Source organism: Puma concolor, chromosome A2, assembly GCF_028749965.1.
Source record: "Puma concolor isolate L17-30 chromosome A2, mPumCon1.1.hap2, whole genome shotgun sequence".
In the NCBI taxonomy this organism is placed as follows: Eukaryota; Metazoa; Chordata; class Mammalia; order Carnivora; family Felidae; genus Puma; species Puma concolor.
This window is the reverse complement of record NC_141668.1, coordinates 169,913,371-169,930,275: the sequence shown is the minus strand read 5'-3', so window position 1 is coordinate 169,930,275 and position 16,905 is coordinate 169,913,371. Positions and strand designations below refer to the sequence as shown.

General features: G+C 58.2%; 1 protein-coding gene across 5 annotated transcripts in view; it reads left to right on the top strand.

Annotated features, from left to right (window-relative positions):
* The window catches only part of CELF5 (CUGBP Elav-like family member 5), a 44,864-nt gene that overhangs the window by 10,887 nt on the left and 17,072 nt on the right, over positions 1 to 16,905 (top strand). For all 5 annotated transcript variants that reach the window (XM_086699552.1, XM_086699554.1, XM_086699550.1 and 2 more), the window contains exon 2: positions 7,881 to 7,963. In XM_086699552.1, coding sequence (XP_086555678.1) covers positions 7,881 to 7,963 — 83 coding nt within the window. The remainder of the gene's footprint in view (positions 1 to 7,880; positions 7,964 to 16,905) is intronic.

Here is a 16,905-nt window from a genome sequence, read left to right as displayed (position 1 = left end):
GCTTTTACCCCCAGGGAGGTGGGAGCCCCTGAAGGCTGGGGGCAGAGGAATGCTCACGGGCGCCCTCTTGTGGGGGGCGTGGCGGGTGGGGGGGTGGCGAAGACGGTGGCGGCAGCAAGGGGGGACCCGGGGGCGGAGGGGACCGCAGCTCCAGGAGGGCGTGGATGGGCACTGGACCAGCCTGGAGGCCGTGAGCTGCCCCCAAGTGCTTGCTGCGCACACAGCGCGCTGGGCGCAGTGCTGGGCTCTGGGGACACGTCGGTGGCCTGCACGCTTGGTTCCCACCCGCAGGGAGCTCCCTGTCCCGTGGGGAGAATGAATGACTCCCGACAGGATAGGCGGTGAGCGCCCCGCACAGGCTCGGGAAGAGCGGTAGAGCCGCCGCGTGCGGGGCGGGGGTGGGGGAGGGGAGATGCCGAGCGTGGGGTGCAGGGGAGGGGGACAGGGTGCAGCCAGGCACGTGGCCATGGCCGGTGCCCAGACCTGCCCAGCTCGCGCAAGCGACAGAAATCCCAGATTTATCCACGTAAGTGACGACCATGAACAGCAAGAAGGAAAAAAACAACAACAATTTCTGTTGTTCTATTTCATTTTCTTTTTTAATTTTTTTTTCAAACGTTTATTTATTTTTGGGACAGAGAGAGACAGAGCATGAACGGGGGAGGGGCAGAGAGAGAGGGAGACACAGAATCAGAAACAGGCTCCAGGCTCCGAGCCATCAGCCCAGAGCCCGACGCGGGGCTCGAACTCACGGACCGCGAGATCGTGACCTGGCTGAAGTCGGACGCTTAACCGACTGCGCCACCCAGGCGCCCCCTATTTCATTTTCAAACAAATTTTTCTTTAGGCCCCTTAAGGCCTCTTTCCTGCACTCTGGGATTTTCTGAAACTCAAAAGCTCTTTCCCACCTCCCCCTCCCCCCCAGCCGCAAACCCTGAGTCTGGGTTCAGCTGAAGGGCTCGTTTCTGATTTGCTGTGTGACCTCAGGAAAGCACTAAGCCTCTCTGAGCCTGGGTTCACGCATCTGTAACACGGGATAAAAATAACTGCCAGGGGGAGTGAGGATTCCAGCTAAGGGGCGGGGGGAGGTCTGACCCAGGACTTGGCTCTGTGTGCTGGTGGCACTTCCTTGCGGGGCCTTTTGGGGGATTTTTAGTCAGTCCCGGGGGGGGGTCCTTCCCCTGATGCCCCCCAGACCTCCAGGTGGATCTGGGACCCACCTCTTCATCTCATCTCCAGATCCTTAATTACATCTGCACAGTCCCTTTTTCCAAGTTGGGTCCCACGCACAGGGTGTGGAATGCACACACGACTTTTCCGGGGGACAAGACAATCCACGACCCCCTCCCAGGGACGGCCAGGGCGTCCGAGCCCTGCCTGGAGTGTCCCATCCGTCTTTCCTCTCTGCCCCGCCTGGCCCGGGCTCAGTCTTTGCCCTGCCCCATGTTGCCCTCGGCTCTGCCCCCCACCTTGACTTCTGTCCTGTGCTCTAGTCCTCCCTCTATGCTGACCACACATGGGGGTGCGTCGATGCGCCTCTTCCCAGCCTGGGAGCTGTCAGCGTCACCCATTAGTCAGGGCATTGTCCCCAGAGCGCAGAATGAGCAGAGACAGGTTGCAATGGAGGGACCATACAGGCACCTTTGCTCCTTTCCTCAGAGACGGCATTTCCAAGGCCGGAGACAGGAGTGTTCTCGTGGGCTGGGGAAAGAGCCCTGTGCAAGGGGGTCATGCAGGTATGGGCTCAAGTCCTAGCTCTGTCGCTACCTGTGGGTGACCTGGGCCACTGTGACCCTCAGACTTTTCGTCTGTAAGTTGGGCACTATTCTCGAAGGCTCTGTGGAGTTACCCCAGGGCCCCATGTTTGGGAGGCCTGTATCTTTAAGTAGCCCCCTACTGATTCAGTCTATCTGGATACAAACAGTCGGTGTCTACACTAGATTGTAGGTGGAGTATGATTGTCTTTTCGTAGATGCTCTTAAGGCCACCTTTGTCTTAAAATATTAAAGGCTTCGACTTTCAGGGAAGATGGCAGGATCGGGTGCCGCTGTGGCTCCACACCCTGGGGATCAAAGCCTCCAAGCACGGTGGATGGCAGGGAGGCCCATGATGTCATATTCCAGCCCCCCCCCCCTCCCGGGTTCAAATTCCAGCTCAACTCTTACCCGCTGCTTCCTGCATACTCTGCATAATACCCGCCTGGTAGGGCTCCTGCAGAGAGGAGGGGTCCTAGAGCCAAGTTCCCAGGATAATGGCCACCCTGTTGAAGTGCCCTGTGAATCAGCTGTGATGGCTGCTACTGTTACCTTTATAAGAGGGACAATATTGGCAGAGGAGGCACAGACTGGAGTTAGTCCTCCGGGGTTCAAATCCCGCCTCTGGCCCCGATGCGATGTAACCTCAGGCGCACTCCTCACGAGGTGCTGTCTCAGTTTCCCTATCTGTGAAACGGGGATAATAACGAATACAATCATGCCATTCTCTTGGGCTAGTCTGAGGATTCAAAGGGTTGCAATGGGTGGGGAGCCCCTGCAAGATTCCTGGTGCTCCGGGGGACATCGACTCTTATCATTATTACAGGTTTGAGCCATGAGATCCCCAAAGGCTCAGAACTGAGAGCAGAGAGCAGGGGATCTCAGCATGAGCAGGGATTCTCGGTAGTCTCTGGCAAGGAGGTTTCCTGTCTGGGGAGCCACTGGTGCTTACCTCCAGAGATGGGGAACTCCCTCCTTTCCCAAAGGAGCCGTGATGAGAAAGATCTAGTTATTAGGAAACTTTCATATAGATGGTGATTCCCTCGTTTTGGCCTCTGCTCTGCCCTTGGGCCCAGAGAGATCTGCAGGCCTTGACCCCCCCCCCCACCCCCCAGATCAACCCTGGTCCAGGCTTTGAAAATGCATGTGGGTGTGAAGGGATGGTCAAGAGCCAAGCATTCTGGGAAGAATGCAGGGCTTGGCCAGCATGGGAGGGAGCTGCTGGACACAAGACCTGGCCCCCTTGTCATCGATGAGGCCGGTGGGGGGTGGGGAGAGGAGGGGGGGCCAGGGCTGGAATTGAGAGGTTCATCCAGCGTAGGCTTTGCATGGGCTGTGACTTCTGTCAGAAGGTCCCTCTGGGACTAGGATGTAACAGTTGAAATGGGGCTCATGGCATTTGATCCAGCATTGGATCCTGGCACTATCTGAAAGTTCCTTTCATGAAGAGGCAGCTCAGGTGCCTATGACCCTCCCCTAGGCCTTGGGGAAAATGTTAGAAAAGATGCGAGCTCGAGGCAGTGTACCCCAGTGGTTAGCACAGCCCATGGGGCCTGGATATTCCATTCCCCATCTGTGTGACCTTGGGCAAGTCACACCCCCACTCTGTGCCCTGGCCCCTCATCTGCAGAATAGGGCAACACTAGCAGCTACTTTGTGGGTTTGTTGTAAGGACTAAGTAGTCGCTATGGAGTACAAGCTTCTTCGGATTAGAAGTCAGTGAGCTTTATTAACATCACTACCAAGTCTGTGCTGACTGGGGATTGTATTAGTTTGCGAGCGCTGCAGAAACAACCTAGCACAAACCAGGGGGCTTCAAAAACAGAAACGTGTTTGCTCACCTCCCCGGAGGCCAGAAGTCTGCGATCAAGGTGTTGGTTGAGTTGGTTCCTTCTGAGACTAAAGGAGAATCTGGTCCAGGTTAACTAATTTCATCTGCAATGACTCAATTTCCAAAATGGGTCTTATTCTGAGGTCCTGGGGCATTTAGGACAGCAACATATGAGTTTTGGGGAGGGGAACACAATTCAGCCCTAATAAGAACTGGAAATCGAGGCTGTATTTAGCCAGAAAGGGGTAAACATCACACATTTTCACCAACCAGAACAGAGAAAGAGGCCAGGAAGAGAGCGGGTCAAAAGAACAGGGAAGCGTTTCAGCACCGAGGACAGCGGCACGCAATCTGGTTTGCGTCCCTCTGGCTGCAAACCTTCCAGACCCACAGGCTCATGGCCTTGAAGGTTGCTCGGGGGTCCCACCCTCCCCTCCCAGGACCAGCACACTCCATGTTCTGCAAATGAGGCCCCACGGGCAAGAGAGGACCCAAGGAGGAAGGGTTTTGCCTCTATTTTACATCTCCCTGCAGTCCAATTTCTTTCTGGCTGTGCCTAATTTCTCTCAGGCCCTAGGCTACTTGTCTTAGCGCCTCTCCTTTTCCGGAAGACCTTGGGGGATTAAATTCAGAAAATAGAAACACCAAAAAAGGAGTAGAAAGACCAGCCATGGGCTGGGAGAAGATGTGTGCATCAGATGTAACCATAAAAGAATACAAAGTATTCTTTATTTACACACCACATAAAGAACTCCTGCAAAGCCACAAGGTGCCCAACTTTATTAATAACTATAGCAATGTATGTGCCAATCTCAATGAAATACAATGATACACCCACCATAATGACTAACATCTAAAAGGCTGGCAAAACCAAGGATTGGGGAAAACGAAGCATAAATACTGTCAGACCCGTTGGTTGGAGAATGCTCTGGCACAACCCACTTTGGCAAACTGTTTGAAAGAATCGATTAAAGCTAAACATAAGCCTACCTTGTAACCAGCAATTCCATTTCCGGATATGCCTTTGCACACCAGAGTACCTGTGCAAGAACGCTCCACAGCACGTTTATTCATGATAGCCTTTAACAGCGGACAACCCCAACGCCCATCCACAAGAGAATGGATAGCCTTGCTGTATATTCACAGGGCAAAACACTACAAGCCAGGAAAAGGAATTAACCCCCTGATACACACAACCACCTGTTGTTGAGTGGCAGAAGCTAGATACAAAGTGTACATATGCTATGATTCCATTTATATAAGTTCAAAGGCAGGAAGCACTCAGCTACACTGATTAGTGACCCCCCCCCCCCACCCGGCCCCATCAGGGAACCATAATGAAGAACAGTGACGTGATTATCACAAGAGCTAGGTAGCAGTGACTTCTGGGGGAGATTGTCATGGGATGGGAGCACCCGGGCTTCTGGGAGCATCTATGTTCTATTCCTCGACGTGGAAAATGGTTACGTGATTTTATAATTGTTTGTTACACTGCACACTTCTAAGTTCTGCACTTTTTTGGCATATATATATATATATATATATATATATATATATATATATGATTTTTTTTAGTATTTGTTTTTGAGAGAGAGAGAGAGAGAGAGCGCACAAGTGGGGGAGGGGCAGAGAGAGAGGGAGACACAGAATCCGAAACAGGCTCCAGGCTCCGAGCCGTCAGCACAGACCCAGACGTGGGGCTTGAACTCACGGACCGCGAGATCATGACCTGAGCCGAAGTCAGGAGCTCAACCGACTGAGCCACCCAGGCGCCCCACGGGAGGGGGGTTGTTTTTAATATATCTCCATTACAATTTTTTTTATTGTGGGTAAAACACACATAAGATTAAATTCGCCGTCTTGGGGCGCCTGGGTGGCGCAGTCGGTTAAGCGTCCGACTTCAGCCAGGTCACGATCTCGCGGTCCGTGGGTTCGAGCCCCGCGTCGGGCTCTGGGCTGATGGCTCAGAGCCTGGAGCCTGTTTCCGATTCTGTGTCTCCCTCTCTCTCTGCCCCTCCCCCGTTCATGCTCTGTCTCTCTCTGTCCCAAAAATAAATAAACGTTGAAAAAAAATTTTTTTTTAATTCGCCGTCTTAACCGCGTCGAAGTGCACAGCTCAGTGGCATCAGGCATGCTCACATTGTTGTGTAACCATCCCCGCCATCCGTCTCTGGAATTTCTCATTTTCCCAAATGGAAACTGGCTCCCTGAAGCACGGGCTCTCCGCCCCCTGCCCCACCCCTGGCTCCCACCGTCTACTCTCTGTCTCTGGGGACGGGACTCCTGTAGGGACCCCCTGTGAGTGGGGTCACGCGGGACGTGTCCTTCTGTGCCTGGCCTATTACGCTGAGCATAATAACATCCTTCAAGGTTCATCCGCGTTGCAGCGGGGGTCAGAATTCCTCGCTGTTTAAGGCAGAATAATATTCCAGCGTATGGATGGACCCCATTGTGTTTCCCGTTCACCTGTTGACGGACGCTTGGGTGGTGCCGCCTTTTGGCCGTTGTGAATAATGCTGCTGTGAACACGCGTAATATCTGTTTGAAATATCTGTCCAGTCCCTGCTTTCAATTCTTTTGGGTAGAGACCCAGACGTGCAGTTGCTGGGTCCTACGATAATTCTATGTTTCACTTTTCTGAGGAACGCCAAACCGTTTTCCACGGGGGCTGCACCGTTTTACGTGCTCACCGCGAATGTTTTTTGTACGCTAGAAAGCCCTGCTCCCCAGGGCACCAGAGGACCCCTCGGGCCTGAGGCAGACCCCTCCCCCGCAGCCGGCCCAGCCGGTGGGAATGGCAGCGTGGTGACCACATCCCAGAAGGAAGGACGCGCGGCTTTAATTAGCTCCTGCCCGGAGCAAAACTGGGCACCACGGGGCTGTTCCCAGGGGCTCTCTCTGCACAGGGGGCCCTAGGGGTCGGAGGAGGCAGAGAGGCTCCAGGGGGGAGCTGGGGGTGGTGGGCACAGGGTCCACGGCGCCAGAGCAGACGACGAGGGTCTCGTTTCACACGCAGTGAACGTGAGGTCCACAGAGGTTAGAGGCAGAGTCCAGGGCTGAGGCCCGGCCCCCTGGGTCCATCTCAGGGGACCTGACACCTGCCTGCATCCCACACCCCGCCTCAGGCAGACATCTTTCAAAACACCATTGGTCTATCTCATCGGTCTTTCTCTGGGGGCCCCCCTCCGTCTCTCTCTGTGTCTCTGGTCTCTGCGGTTCTCACGCTTCGCACCCCTCCCCGGCCCCCACCCGGCCCAGGACGGCGTCCAACCAATCACACCCTCGCTCCGGACCACTTCTGGGCTGGCCCGCCCCCTGTCCTCTCCTGATTGGCTCCGATGCGCCACGCCCCCTCTAGCCCCGCCCCCGCCCCGCCCCATCCTTCAACGCTCTGGGAGCATCCTCTCGGAGCGGGGAAACTGAGGCCCGGAGAGGGGCGGCGCCCGGCCCAAGGCCACGAAGCAGGTGCGTGGCAGAGCCGACGTGCTCCTCCTCCCAGTGCTGGAGCACCTTCTGCATCCTTGGGGCTGCAGGTGCACTCCCCACCGTCCTCCCCGGGCAGCCGCGGCCTCACTGCCCCACCGGCCCTCACCCCGCGCTCTGCCTCTCTCTTCATCTGGCGTCGGACGCGGGTTTAATTAACAGCTACTCTGCTCTCCCCTTCCCTAGCTCACCGAGGGGGAGGGGCGGCTGGACCACGGCTATTGCCCACCCCCCCCCCATACCGTTGGCTCCAGTGTCCTGTTTATTTTTGGCTTGTAATAAAAAAGAACATAAAATCTACCTCGATTTTTCCTTCTTTTCCATTTTTTTAAAAATGTGGTTAAATACAATTAAATTCACCCTCCTCACCCTTTCCAAGCGCACAGCTCAGCGGCATCAGGCACACTCACACTGTCGTGCAGCCGCCCCCACCACCCGTCTCCAGAACTTTCCATCTCCCCAGACTGAGGCTCTGTCCCCACGAAGCACGGACTCCCCACCCCTGGCTCCCACCATCCACTCTCTGTCCCTGTGGACGGGACTCCTCTGGGGAGCCCCTGTGCGTGGGGTCACGCGGGACGTGTCCTTCTGTGTCCGGCTCCTGTCACCGCACAGTGTCCTCGGGGTCCGTCCACGTGGTGCCAGGCGGCAGGACGTCCTTCCTTTTCCAAGCGGAATGATATTCCAGGGTGTGGACGGACCACACTGTGTTCATTTATCCCTTCCCCTTTTGGACGTTGGGATTAATGCTGCTGTGGACTTGGGTCTGCGATCTCCTTTTCTCTTAACGCCCCGATTTGTCTCCCTTCCAGGCTGTGCCTTTCTCACCTACTGTGCCAGGGACTCCGCCATCAAAGCTCAGACTGCCCTGCACGAACAGAAGACCTTGCCCGGGGTGAGTCCTGGGTGCTGTCTGGGGTGTGGGGACGGAGGGGACGCTCTCACCCTGGGGAAGGCCGAGGCCCTGCCTGGGGTCAGCGGTGAGGCCCGCGGGCCTCCGGACTCAGAAAGAGGGATAAGGTGCAGAGGGGCAGAAGTGACCAGGGAGAGCATTTATTGAGTGCCTACTGCCCGCCATGTTCCCTGCTTCACACCAGAGCGGTTGTGTGTGGTTGTGCAGGTTGCACACGGCACAAAGGCCTGGCCCAGCGTGCAAGTGTCATTGTGCCGAGACCTGAAGGACGAGGAGGCATTAGCGGAGAAAGGGAACAGCATGTGCAGAAGCCTTGAGGCAGGATCGTGCCTGGCACGTTGGAGGAACAGCAAGGGGGCCTGTGCGGCTGGAGCAGAGTGAGCGAGGGAGCCAGGGGGAGGAGGGGAGGGCAGCGAGGGGACGGGGCAAGTCCCAAGGGCCTTAAGGGCCTCCAGGAGGAGCTTAGACGCTGCCTGCTTCTCCATATGAAAAGGAAAGGGATTTTCTTATCCCTCATCCTTACAAGCAAATAGAGCTACGGACCCTTGATGAAGGGGGCATTTGGGCAGCTTTTCCACCCCCAGGGGAGGCTGGCCCAGGCTCCGTCTCGCTGGCTCTCCCTTGTCAGCCCTGCCTTCTGGGGGTGGGCAGGAAGCCCCTGTCCCCAGTGCAGGCAGGGTGGTCTGCCTGAGCCAGCTGAGCCCGGTCCCCAGGCAGCGTCTGTTCACGGAGATCAAAGGAAGCACAGTGAGACCCATGGCATCCCATGGGCTCTGGGGTGTTCACCCTTCCTTCTGGGACTCTCGTGGACTCTTCAGCATCAGAGACATTTGGGGGCTGCTTGGGTGACATCTGCAGACACAAGTGCTGGGAATTGGGGTGCAACAGGGCTGACTGGGTGCCCCTGCCGGGAACATGCCATCATGGCAAGGGTTGACTTGGGTCTGAACGAGCACCAGAAATGGCCCAGGGGCTGGCCTCAACCTCATAGTCAGGAACAAAGTGCCCGTTTTTGGGTGAAGACAAGAGGGGTGGAGGTGATGTGGCAGCAAGCAGTCCTTGCTGAGCAGCAGTGAGCCAGTGCCTCAACCTCTCTGATCTTCAGCATTGGAAGAGTATAACGGGGTGGGGTGGAGGGAGGAAACTGTAGAGAAGGGGGTCGCGGAAGGCTTCACGGAGGAGGTGACATCCGAGAAAGGATTCACAGTTCTCCCTCCATTGGACCTTCTGCCATCACCTCCCCGAACCAACTGGGGACTGGAGGGCAGGTGCATCCGTGCAGGCTGGCCGCGGGGGGCACAGTGGAGTTTCTGTGGACCCCATTAGTTATCTCTTGTGGCCTAATAATTGTTCCACAACCTGGTGGCTTCAAACAGCCAGCATTAGTGATCCCAGTGGCTGGGGGGCCAGAATTAGGGAATGAGTCGGCCGCACGGTCGTGGCTCAGAGTCTCTCCTGACTGTGACTCAGGGATCCGCCTCCGTGCTGGCCCCTGGGGCAGCCGTGGACAAGAGGCCTCAGTTCCTCTCAAGGGGGACAACTTGAGCAGCCTCCCAGCATGGCGGCCGGCTTCCCCCAGGGCGCAAGGAAGGCACCACCTCGCGCCTCGTCTTGGAGCGACACGCTGTCTGCCACACTCCCTTTGGCAGGAACCTCTGGGGGCACTGGGCACCTAGAGGAAGAAACCGGTTTCGTAGTGGATGTGTCCAAGATCGAGCAGCCAGCAAACGGCAGAATGGGGACTTGACGGCCGACCCTGTGTGGGCGCCCAGCCCTTCCGTGTCTGTGGACCGTTTTTTGGCACGTGGCACCAGGTTCCGGCTGGGGGCTCTGAACCATCTGTCCGGAGAAATCCGTACCCACCTGGAGATCTGCTAAGATTTCTAGCAGTGCCCCCAGCTCAGTCCTTCTTAGCTCCCTTCTGCTCCCATTTTACTGATGGAATCACTGAGAGCCAAAGCCAGCCTCCGTCTCCACTGCCTGAGGCCCTGGGGGCCTGGGAAGCAGCGCCCTCTGTGTTGGGGGCCAAAGCTGGGCTCTGGGTTCCATCAGCAGCCAGGAGGGAAGCCAGAAGGCGGGGGGGGTCTCTCCCTAGAGTGGGGGCCCCTCGAGTCCTCAACACCCATGGGTTCACTCAACAGACATTTACTGAGCACCTGAACGAACAACCCAATGAAAGGACTTCCGGTGGTGAGGACACCACGGAGCCCAGAGGCGACGGGGGCGGGCGGGGGGACTTTCAGAGCGATTTTCAGACTCAGGATGCGGGTTCTGTTTCGACAGGGAGCTCAGGGACCTTCTCTGAGCATCAGGGGCCAGAGGGACCGCAGGGAGCTGTGGTTGTTCGGGCAAGCGGCTCGGGCAGGGACAGCGCAGGTAGAGATGAGGGGTTCGGGATGCTTTTGGAGCAAAGCTTTCCGGGTCGGAGTCAATGGGTGGGGGGGCGGGTTAGTGACCCGGGGCCACTGTAACAAAGCGCCATGCACTGGGGAGCTGAAAGCGACAGAAATTTATGCTGTCACACTTCCGGGAGCCAGAAGTCTGAAAGCGACGTGGCAGGAGGGCCACGCTGTGGGGAACTCTGTTCCACGTCTCTCCAGCTCCCGGTGGCTCTCCAGCTTGTGGACGCATCGCCCCAATCCCTGCCTCTGTGGCCACGTGGCCGCCCTCTGTGTCGATACGTCTCCCCTCCCCCTCTGCCTTTCTCTTATAAGGACACCTGTCGATGGGTCTAGGGCTCACCCTAAACCTCATCTCGAGATCCGTGACTTACTCACATCTGTAAGGACACCTTTTCCAGATTCAACAGGTTTTGGGGGTTAGGACTTGGACATATTTCAGGGAAGTCCCCGTTCAACCCACTATGACGGGCGAGCACAAAATGAGCAGCGAATGTGTGGCGGCCGGGACAGCATCGCGGTGGCTCTAGGTGGGGGGAGCCGGGGCCCCCCGCACTGGTGACTTCGTGCGGCAAACAAGGCGGCTTCTCGGAGGAGAGGGCATTTGAGCCATGTCGTGTCTCGAGAGATGGGGAAGATTGTGGCAGATGGAGACAGGGGTGGCGTGGGGACGGCGTGTGCCGAGCCGGGAGGTGGGAATGTGCCAGGCGAGCTGCTGAGTGCGGGAGACACAGCGGGGCCTCCGCTGTCTCGTGGAGGAGTTTACGTTAGGTCAGAGGAGGGGTCTCAGCCCCGGGGGTGATTCTGCCCCCGCGGGACCCTGAGTGACGTCTGGGGACACTTGTGATTGTCATGACTGGGAGATGCTGCTGGCATCCATTGATCAGGAGAATAAGGAGCAGGGAAGGTTCCAGAGCAGTGCCCATTGATCTAGAACGCGAGCCACATTTAACATTTAAATGTTTCCAGGAGGGGGCGTCTGGGTGGCTCAGTCAGTTCAGTGTCTGACTCTTGATTTGGGCTCAGGTCATGATCTCACAGTTCGTGGGTTCAAGCCCCTCACTGGGCTCCCCACTGAGCATGGGGTCTGCTTGGGATTCTTTCTCTCCCTCTCTGACCCTCTCCCCCCCCAATTTAAAAATAAATAAACTTGGGGGGCGCCTGGGTGGCTCAGTCAGTTAAGCGTCCGACTTCAGCTCAGGTCGTGATCTCACGGTTCATGGGTTCGAGCCCCGTGTCAGGCTCTGTGCTGACAGCTCGGAGCCTGGAACCTGCTTCGGATTCTACGTCTCCCTCTCTCTCTGCCCCTCCCCTGCTCGCGCTCTGTCTCTCTGTCTCTCTGTCTCTCTCTCTCTCTCAAAAATAAATAAACTAAAAAAAAAAAGGTGTTTTTTAAATGGCATTCTTTGTTACTAAAACAATGAATATATATTTTTTAATGTTTTAATGTTTATTTTTGAGACAGAGAGAGAGAGAGGCAGAGCACAAGCAGGGGAGGGGCAGAGAGACAAGGAGACACAGAATCCGAAGCAGGCTCCAGGCTCTCAGCTGTCAGCACAGAGCCCGACGCGGGGCTCGGACCCACAAACTGTGAGATCATGACCCGAGCTGATCATGATTGGATGCTCAACCAACTGAGCCGCCCAGGTGCCCCTAGAATGTTCTAGGTCAGGGGATAACTACTGTGTTAGGCAGCAGATGTAGAATGTTCTAGACTGGGGGTCACCTCCTGTATTGGAGCGTTCAGACTTAGAATATCCTAGATTAGGAGTCAGCCACTGTTTTGGATAGCACAGATGTAGAATGTTCTAGACCAGGGATCAGCTACCACGTTAGACAGGGCATTCTAGACCTAGAATGTTCTAGACCCAGGAACATGATGCAATGTCATCATATGTCTAGATTGTGGAGTCTGGGGGTCTCTTTTTGATACGGGCTCGTGGTTGGGGGGGGAGGGAAGATCTCTAGAAGTCCCCAGAAACCATGCCTGTCATGTCCCCACGCCTGAGCCCCCATCTTCCTGTTGGAGGAGTCACCATCCTGACTTTCACGGTAACCGACCCCTGTTTTTCCTCACGTCCTTCGTGCTTATAAATTTATCTCTAGAAGACCGGGTAACCTTTTCCCGTTTTGCTTTTTACCTAAAGCGACTGGAATCATATCATATGTAGTCTTTACCGCCTGCATTTTTTTCTGTCACTGACTGTGCTGCTGCTGAGACCCAGTGTCCCCCGTCGGCACCAGGTCTCTCAGTGGCTGGTGCTTTTTCGTGGCCGTGTAGTATTCCACAGCGGGCCCACACAACTTGCCACTGTCCTGTGGGTGGGCCGTTACCGACAGGAGAGATCTCTACCTTCGAGAGAGATCCTGCCGTGCTTTGTCTCTGATGGACATGTGCCGCGTCTCCTTTGGGCGCCGACTCGGGAGTTCGGACCCCCGAGGACCTAGGCCTGCGGCCTCCGTGGCCGACACCCCCCCGCCAAGCCACGAAGGGGGTTGACTCGCGGGCGAACCTCCTCCCCCCAGGGCAGCGGTACCGGCAGCCTTTCAGAGCCAGAGCTGACGCCTCGTCCGCGCGTTGCAGGAAGAGTGACGGGGAGGGTGGGGGGGGCGCCGGGTCCAGCGCTGGCTCTGTGCTCCCCCCCCCCCGCCACGCTGCCGCTTCTGCAGCAGACAGGTTCCCGTGTCGCGTGTGACAGCGGTGTCCGTGGGGGATGCGGTTTAATCAAATCTCAGCATTCTGGAGTAGGATCCTAAATTAATCACAGAAGCCCAGAATAGGACCCGGAACGGACCGCAGGACCCGGGAGTCCACGCTGGGCAGATGCCGCGGATCGAGCTGATGTTCTCCGCTGGGCCGTCCGACCCCAGGATGGGGTTCCTGGACCTGGAATGGGGGGCCGTGGAGACAGCGGGTCCAGCTGGGTCTCTCGGGGGCCGTGCCATCAAAGACGACACCATCCGTCCTTTCTTCATGAAGGTCTCGAGGGGTGGAGGACACCCCAGTTCTGCCGGCTGCCCCCCTGTTCTTGTGTGCACCCTGGAAAGGGATAGGTTTGTCCGTCTGGCTGCGTATCCCCCCGACGGACCCCTCCTGCCACCCCTTCTATGCACACAGGGGTTTCTGAGGTGACCCCCCCCCCCGCAAGACCCCCTCCCACATCCCACGACTTGGGTCAGAGCCAAGCCGAACCTGAGAAGGCGCAAGGGGCCCCACGGTGGCTTGACCTTCCCAGGCCTCAGTTTCCTCATTTGTGGATGGGATTGCAGAAGTGTTCTGAGGGCCCTGGGCGTGACACCTGCCAGCTGCTGAGCCTGGCAACAGGAGCCTGGCACATCCGCGATGAATGAATGAACGAACGAACGAACGAATGAATGAACTGTCACAGGCAAGTCAAGCCTGCAGGACTCTGGGCCAGTCTCGTCTTCCCAAGCCCCGCTTCTCCCCCTGAAGCGTAGACACAGCTGGGCCCAAGCTCTTGACTTACTCCCCACACGGGGTGCTGGGCCCAGCACGGGTCCAGCTTGCTCTTTGCCCACGGGGACAGGGACTGGGTTTCACTTTCTGCGGAGTCTGGAAGCCATAGGTTTTGTCTCATTTCATTTCACTTGCCATTTGGGGACCCCGGGCCGGGCCTCTGGTGGGGAAGGGGCGCACAGCCCCTCGGCCCCTGCCCCTAGGAAGTCACCCAAGAGGGACAATGTGTGTGTGTGTTGGGGCATGTGCCACAATCAAGGTGATGCCTGGACAAAGCATTGAAGCAGATGCACTTGGAGAGGTGGCCTTCAGGGAGAGGTGGCCTCGGAGGGGCCTGTTCGCAGTGAGGATGGGGTGTGTGTGTGTGTGGGGGGGGTGAGTTGCAGTGATGTCCCGGCGGCATGGGAGGAAGGCAGAGGAGGAATGCCAGGATGCGACTCCCGGGACAGTAGGGAGCCACAGCAGCGCCTAGAGCAGGAGAGAGGCTTGCTCTGGGTGTTTGACAGAGGCTGGCGGGGGCCCCCGTGGGAGAAGGGGAGGCTGTAATGGTGGCTTGGGCCCCACCTTGCTTTCTTCTCCTCCATACTACCCAGAAACAACCCGGTTGGGGCCTCTCCCGGGCCCCCACGTCTTCTAAAGGACCGTCTTCCGGGCCCCAGCCCGACTACCAGAGGCGCCTCCTGCAGTCCCTTCCCCAGTGGACTCGGTTTCCCCATCTGTAACACACACAGGTCAGACACAGGGACCCCGGTTTCTCAACGACGTATGACTTGGTTGAAGTCACCCAGCAAAATCTGGGGGCAGAGCAAGGAATGGACCTCAGCTACGTCATGTATGCCCCCCCCCGCCCCCAGAGACACAGACGCCCCCCAGAGCCCCGGCCCACAGGACCCTTGGCTGAAGGGTTGGCTGGATCCTAAGGGGACCCTGAGGAAACCATCAGGAGACCCGGACTCTGCTTCTGACGTTCTCCTCTCCCTCTCTGATTTGCCCATCTGTAAAACGCGAATGTTTCCGTCTCATAAAGTTGTTTGGAGATTGAATGAGTCAGGGGGTGTAGGTATTCCTCCAGCATGAGAAACTGTCTCCCCCCCAAAAACTCTTACTCATACTTCAAAACCCACTGCACCATTCCAGCTCCAGTGTGGCCCCGGTAGCCTTGGGCTCTTCACTGCTCTGAGCTCTGGGGTCTCCAGGAGCCGTTGATCCCTAGCTCTGGCTCAATCCTGACCTCTCAGGTCTGGGAGTGCCCGCGTCTGCCTGTGTCCCCCCTTGGGCCAGATTCCTGGGGTCCTCCCTGGGGTCGCAGACTGACTCGGCATGGGGCACGCTGGGAATGTTGTGGAATAAATGAAAGGGGGACGAGAGGCGGGAGGGAAGGGACGCAGCCATGGGGAGCCAGAGAAGGTGGAGGAGGGAGGGAGGGCACTAGGCAGAGACCTCGGTGGGACAGATGGAGAGAGGGAGCCGGAAGGAGGTGGGCAGAGCCAGATGGGCGGGCAGGGGCGACAGGAGGGGTGTGGGGAGACCCAGCTCCCCCCCCCAACCCCCCCTCCCCCCCGCACGCCTCCTCCCGGCTCGGCTCGGGCGGGCAACGCCGGCAGGGCCCGGCCTCTGGCTCTGGCGGATCGTCAGCGCCCGCCGGGCGTCGGGCGCGGGGAGCGAGGCGCGGGGCCGGTGCGTGCGTGCGGCGTGTGCGCGCCTGTGCGCCCCGGGGCCGGGCGGGCGGCGGCACGAGGCCAGCCTGGCGCGCGTCTCCAGGCCGGTGGGTAAGGCGGGCCGCGGGGTGCGGACGGCCAGGCCTCGGAGCCTCGGCTTTCGAGTGGGGGACCGGGGAGGAGGGGACCGACTGCCCGCCTGGCTTCTCGGGACCAGACCCAGACCCCCGCGGCTGCCCCGCGCCGAGCTGACCCAGGAGGGGGAAGGGGCCTCCCAGGAGGCGGAAGGTCCCAGGCTCCGCAACCGGGCTGGGGGGGGGGGGGAGATGGGGCGCAGGTATCCAGGCCACCAGAGTGGGCACAGGTTCCCTCCCCGTGGCCCCCCCACCTCGCTCCCTCCCTCAGCGCATCCATCTCCAGAAGATTATATTTAAATATCTCTTTTGTGCAAGGCAGGAGCTGGGCTCGCCCCTAAGAGGCGGTTTCCATGGCAACAACAATTGCCAGCTTCCGTGTGGTGAATCAGCGTTGCCATGGCAACCCCATCCTCATCTGCCCAAGGTGCTGGGCGGCAGGGGGGGCGGTGGGAAGGTGAGGGCCAGCGGAGGCGGGGTGGGAGGGGTGGGGGCGAACAGGAGGCTGGAGCTCAGGTGCCCCCTGTCTCCCCACCTCCCTTCACAAACTCAGTCTGCCCGCAGCCCAGAACCTGGCCCCATCTGGTTGAACAAAATCTCCCCTCCCGCCTCCAGCTAGCTGGGTGTGGTACCCAGGTGGAGAGGGCCCGGGGTGTGTGTGTGTGTGTGTGTGTGTGTGTGGACGTGGTGGGGGAAGGGAGAGCCTTCCCCAGGTGGTCAGGGTCCCTCTGAGGATGTGGCTGCGTGGGTGGCAGGAACTGGGGACACTGGAAGGCCTCTCTGCTTCTGGGGCTCCCAAGGCTGAGCTCAAATCGAGGCCGCCCATAGGCGCGCAGAATGGGGAGGGGCTCAGAGAGGGCAGGGAAGCTGGAGAGGGGGAGGGGGCGCAGGGAAAGAGGGTGCAGGGTGAGGGAGGGGACTCAGACCGGGGGTGTGGGGCAGTTCGGGGTCTAAGGGAAGGGGAAGGAGATCTGGGGGTTCCCAGTTGGAGAGCGGTCTCTACTCACGGGCCTGGGTAGGAAGATCCTTAGAGCTGAAGTCTAGGGAGGCTTAGTGCCTTCACTCACCCACCATGACCTTGGACACACACGCTCTCCCGGCCTCGGTTTTGACATGTGTAAAACCTGGGGGGAAAGCTGCAGCTCTCTGGGCAGCTGCACAGTGACCAGAGGGCTGACGTCCCCCAAGCACCTTCTCCGAATGGCCACGGGGACTGTCTGACCTTGGAGGGGGTCTGGGACGGGCACGTGTTCCA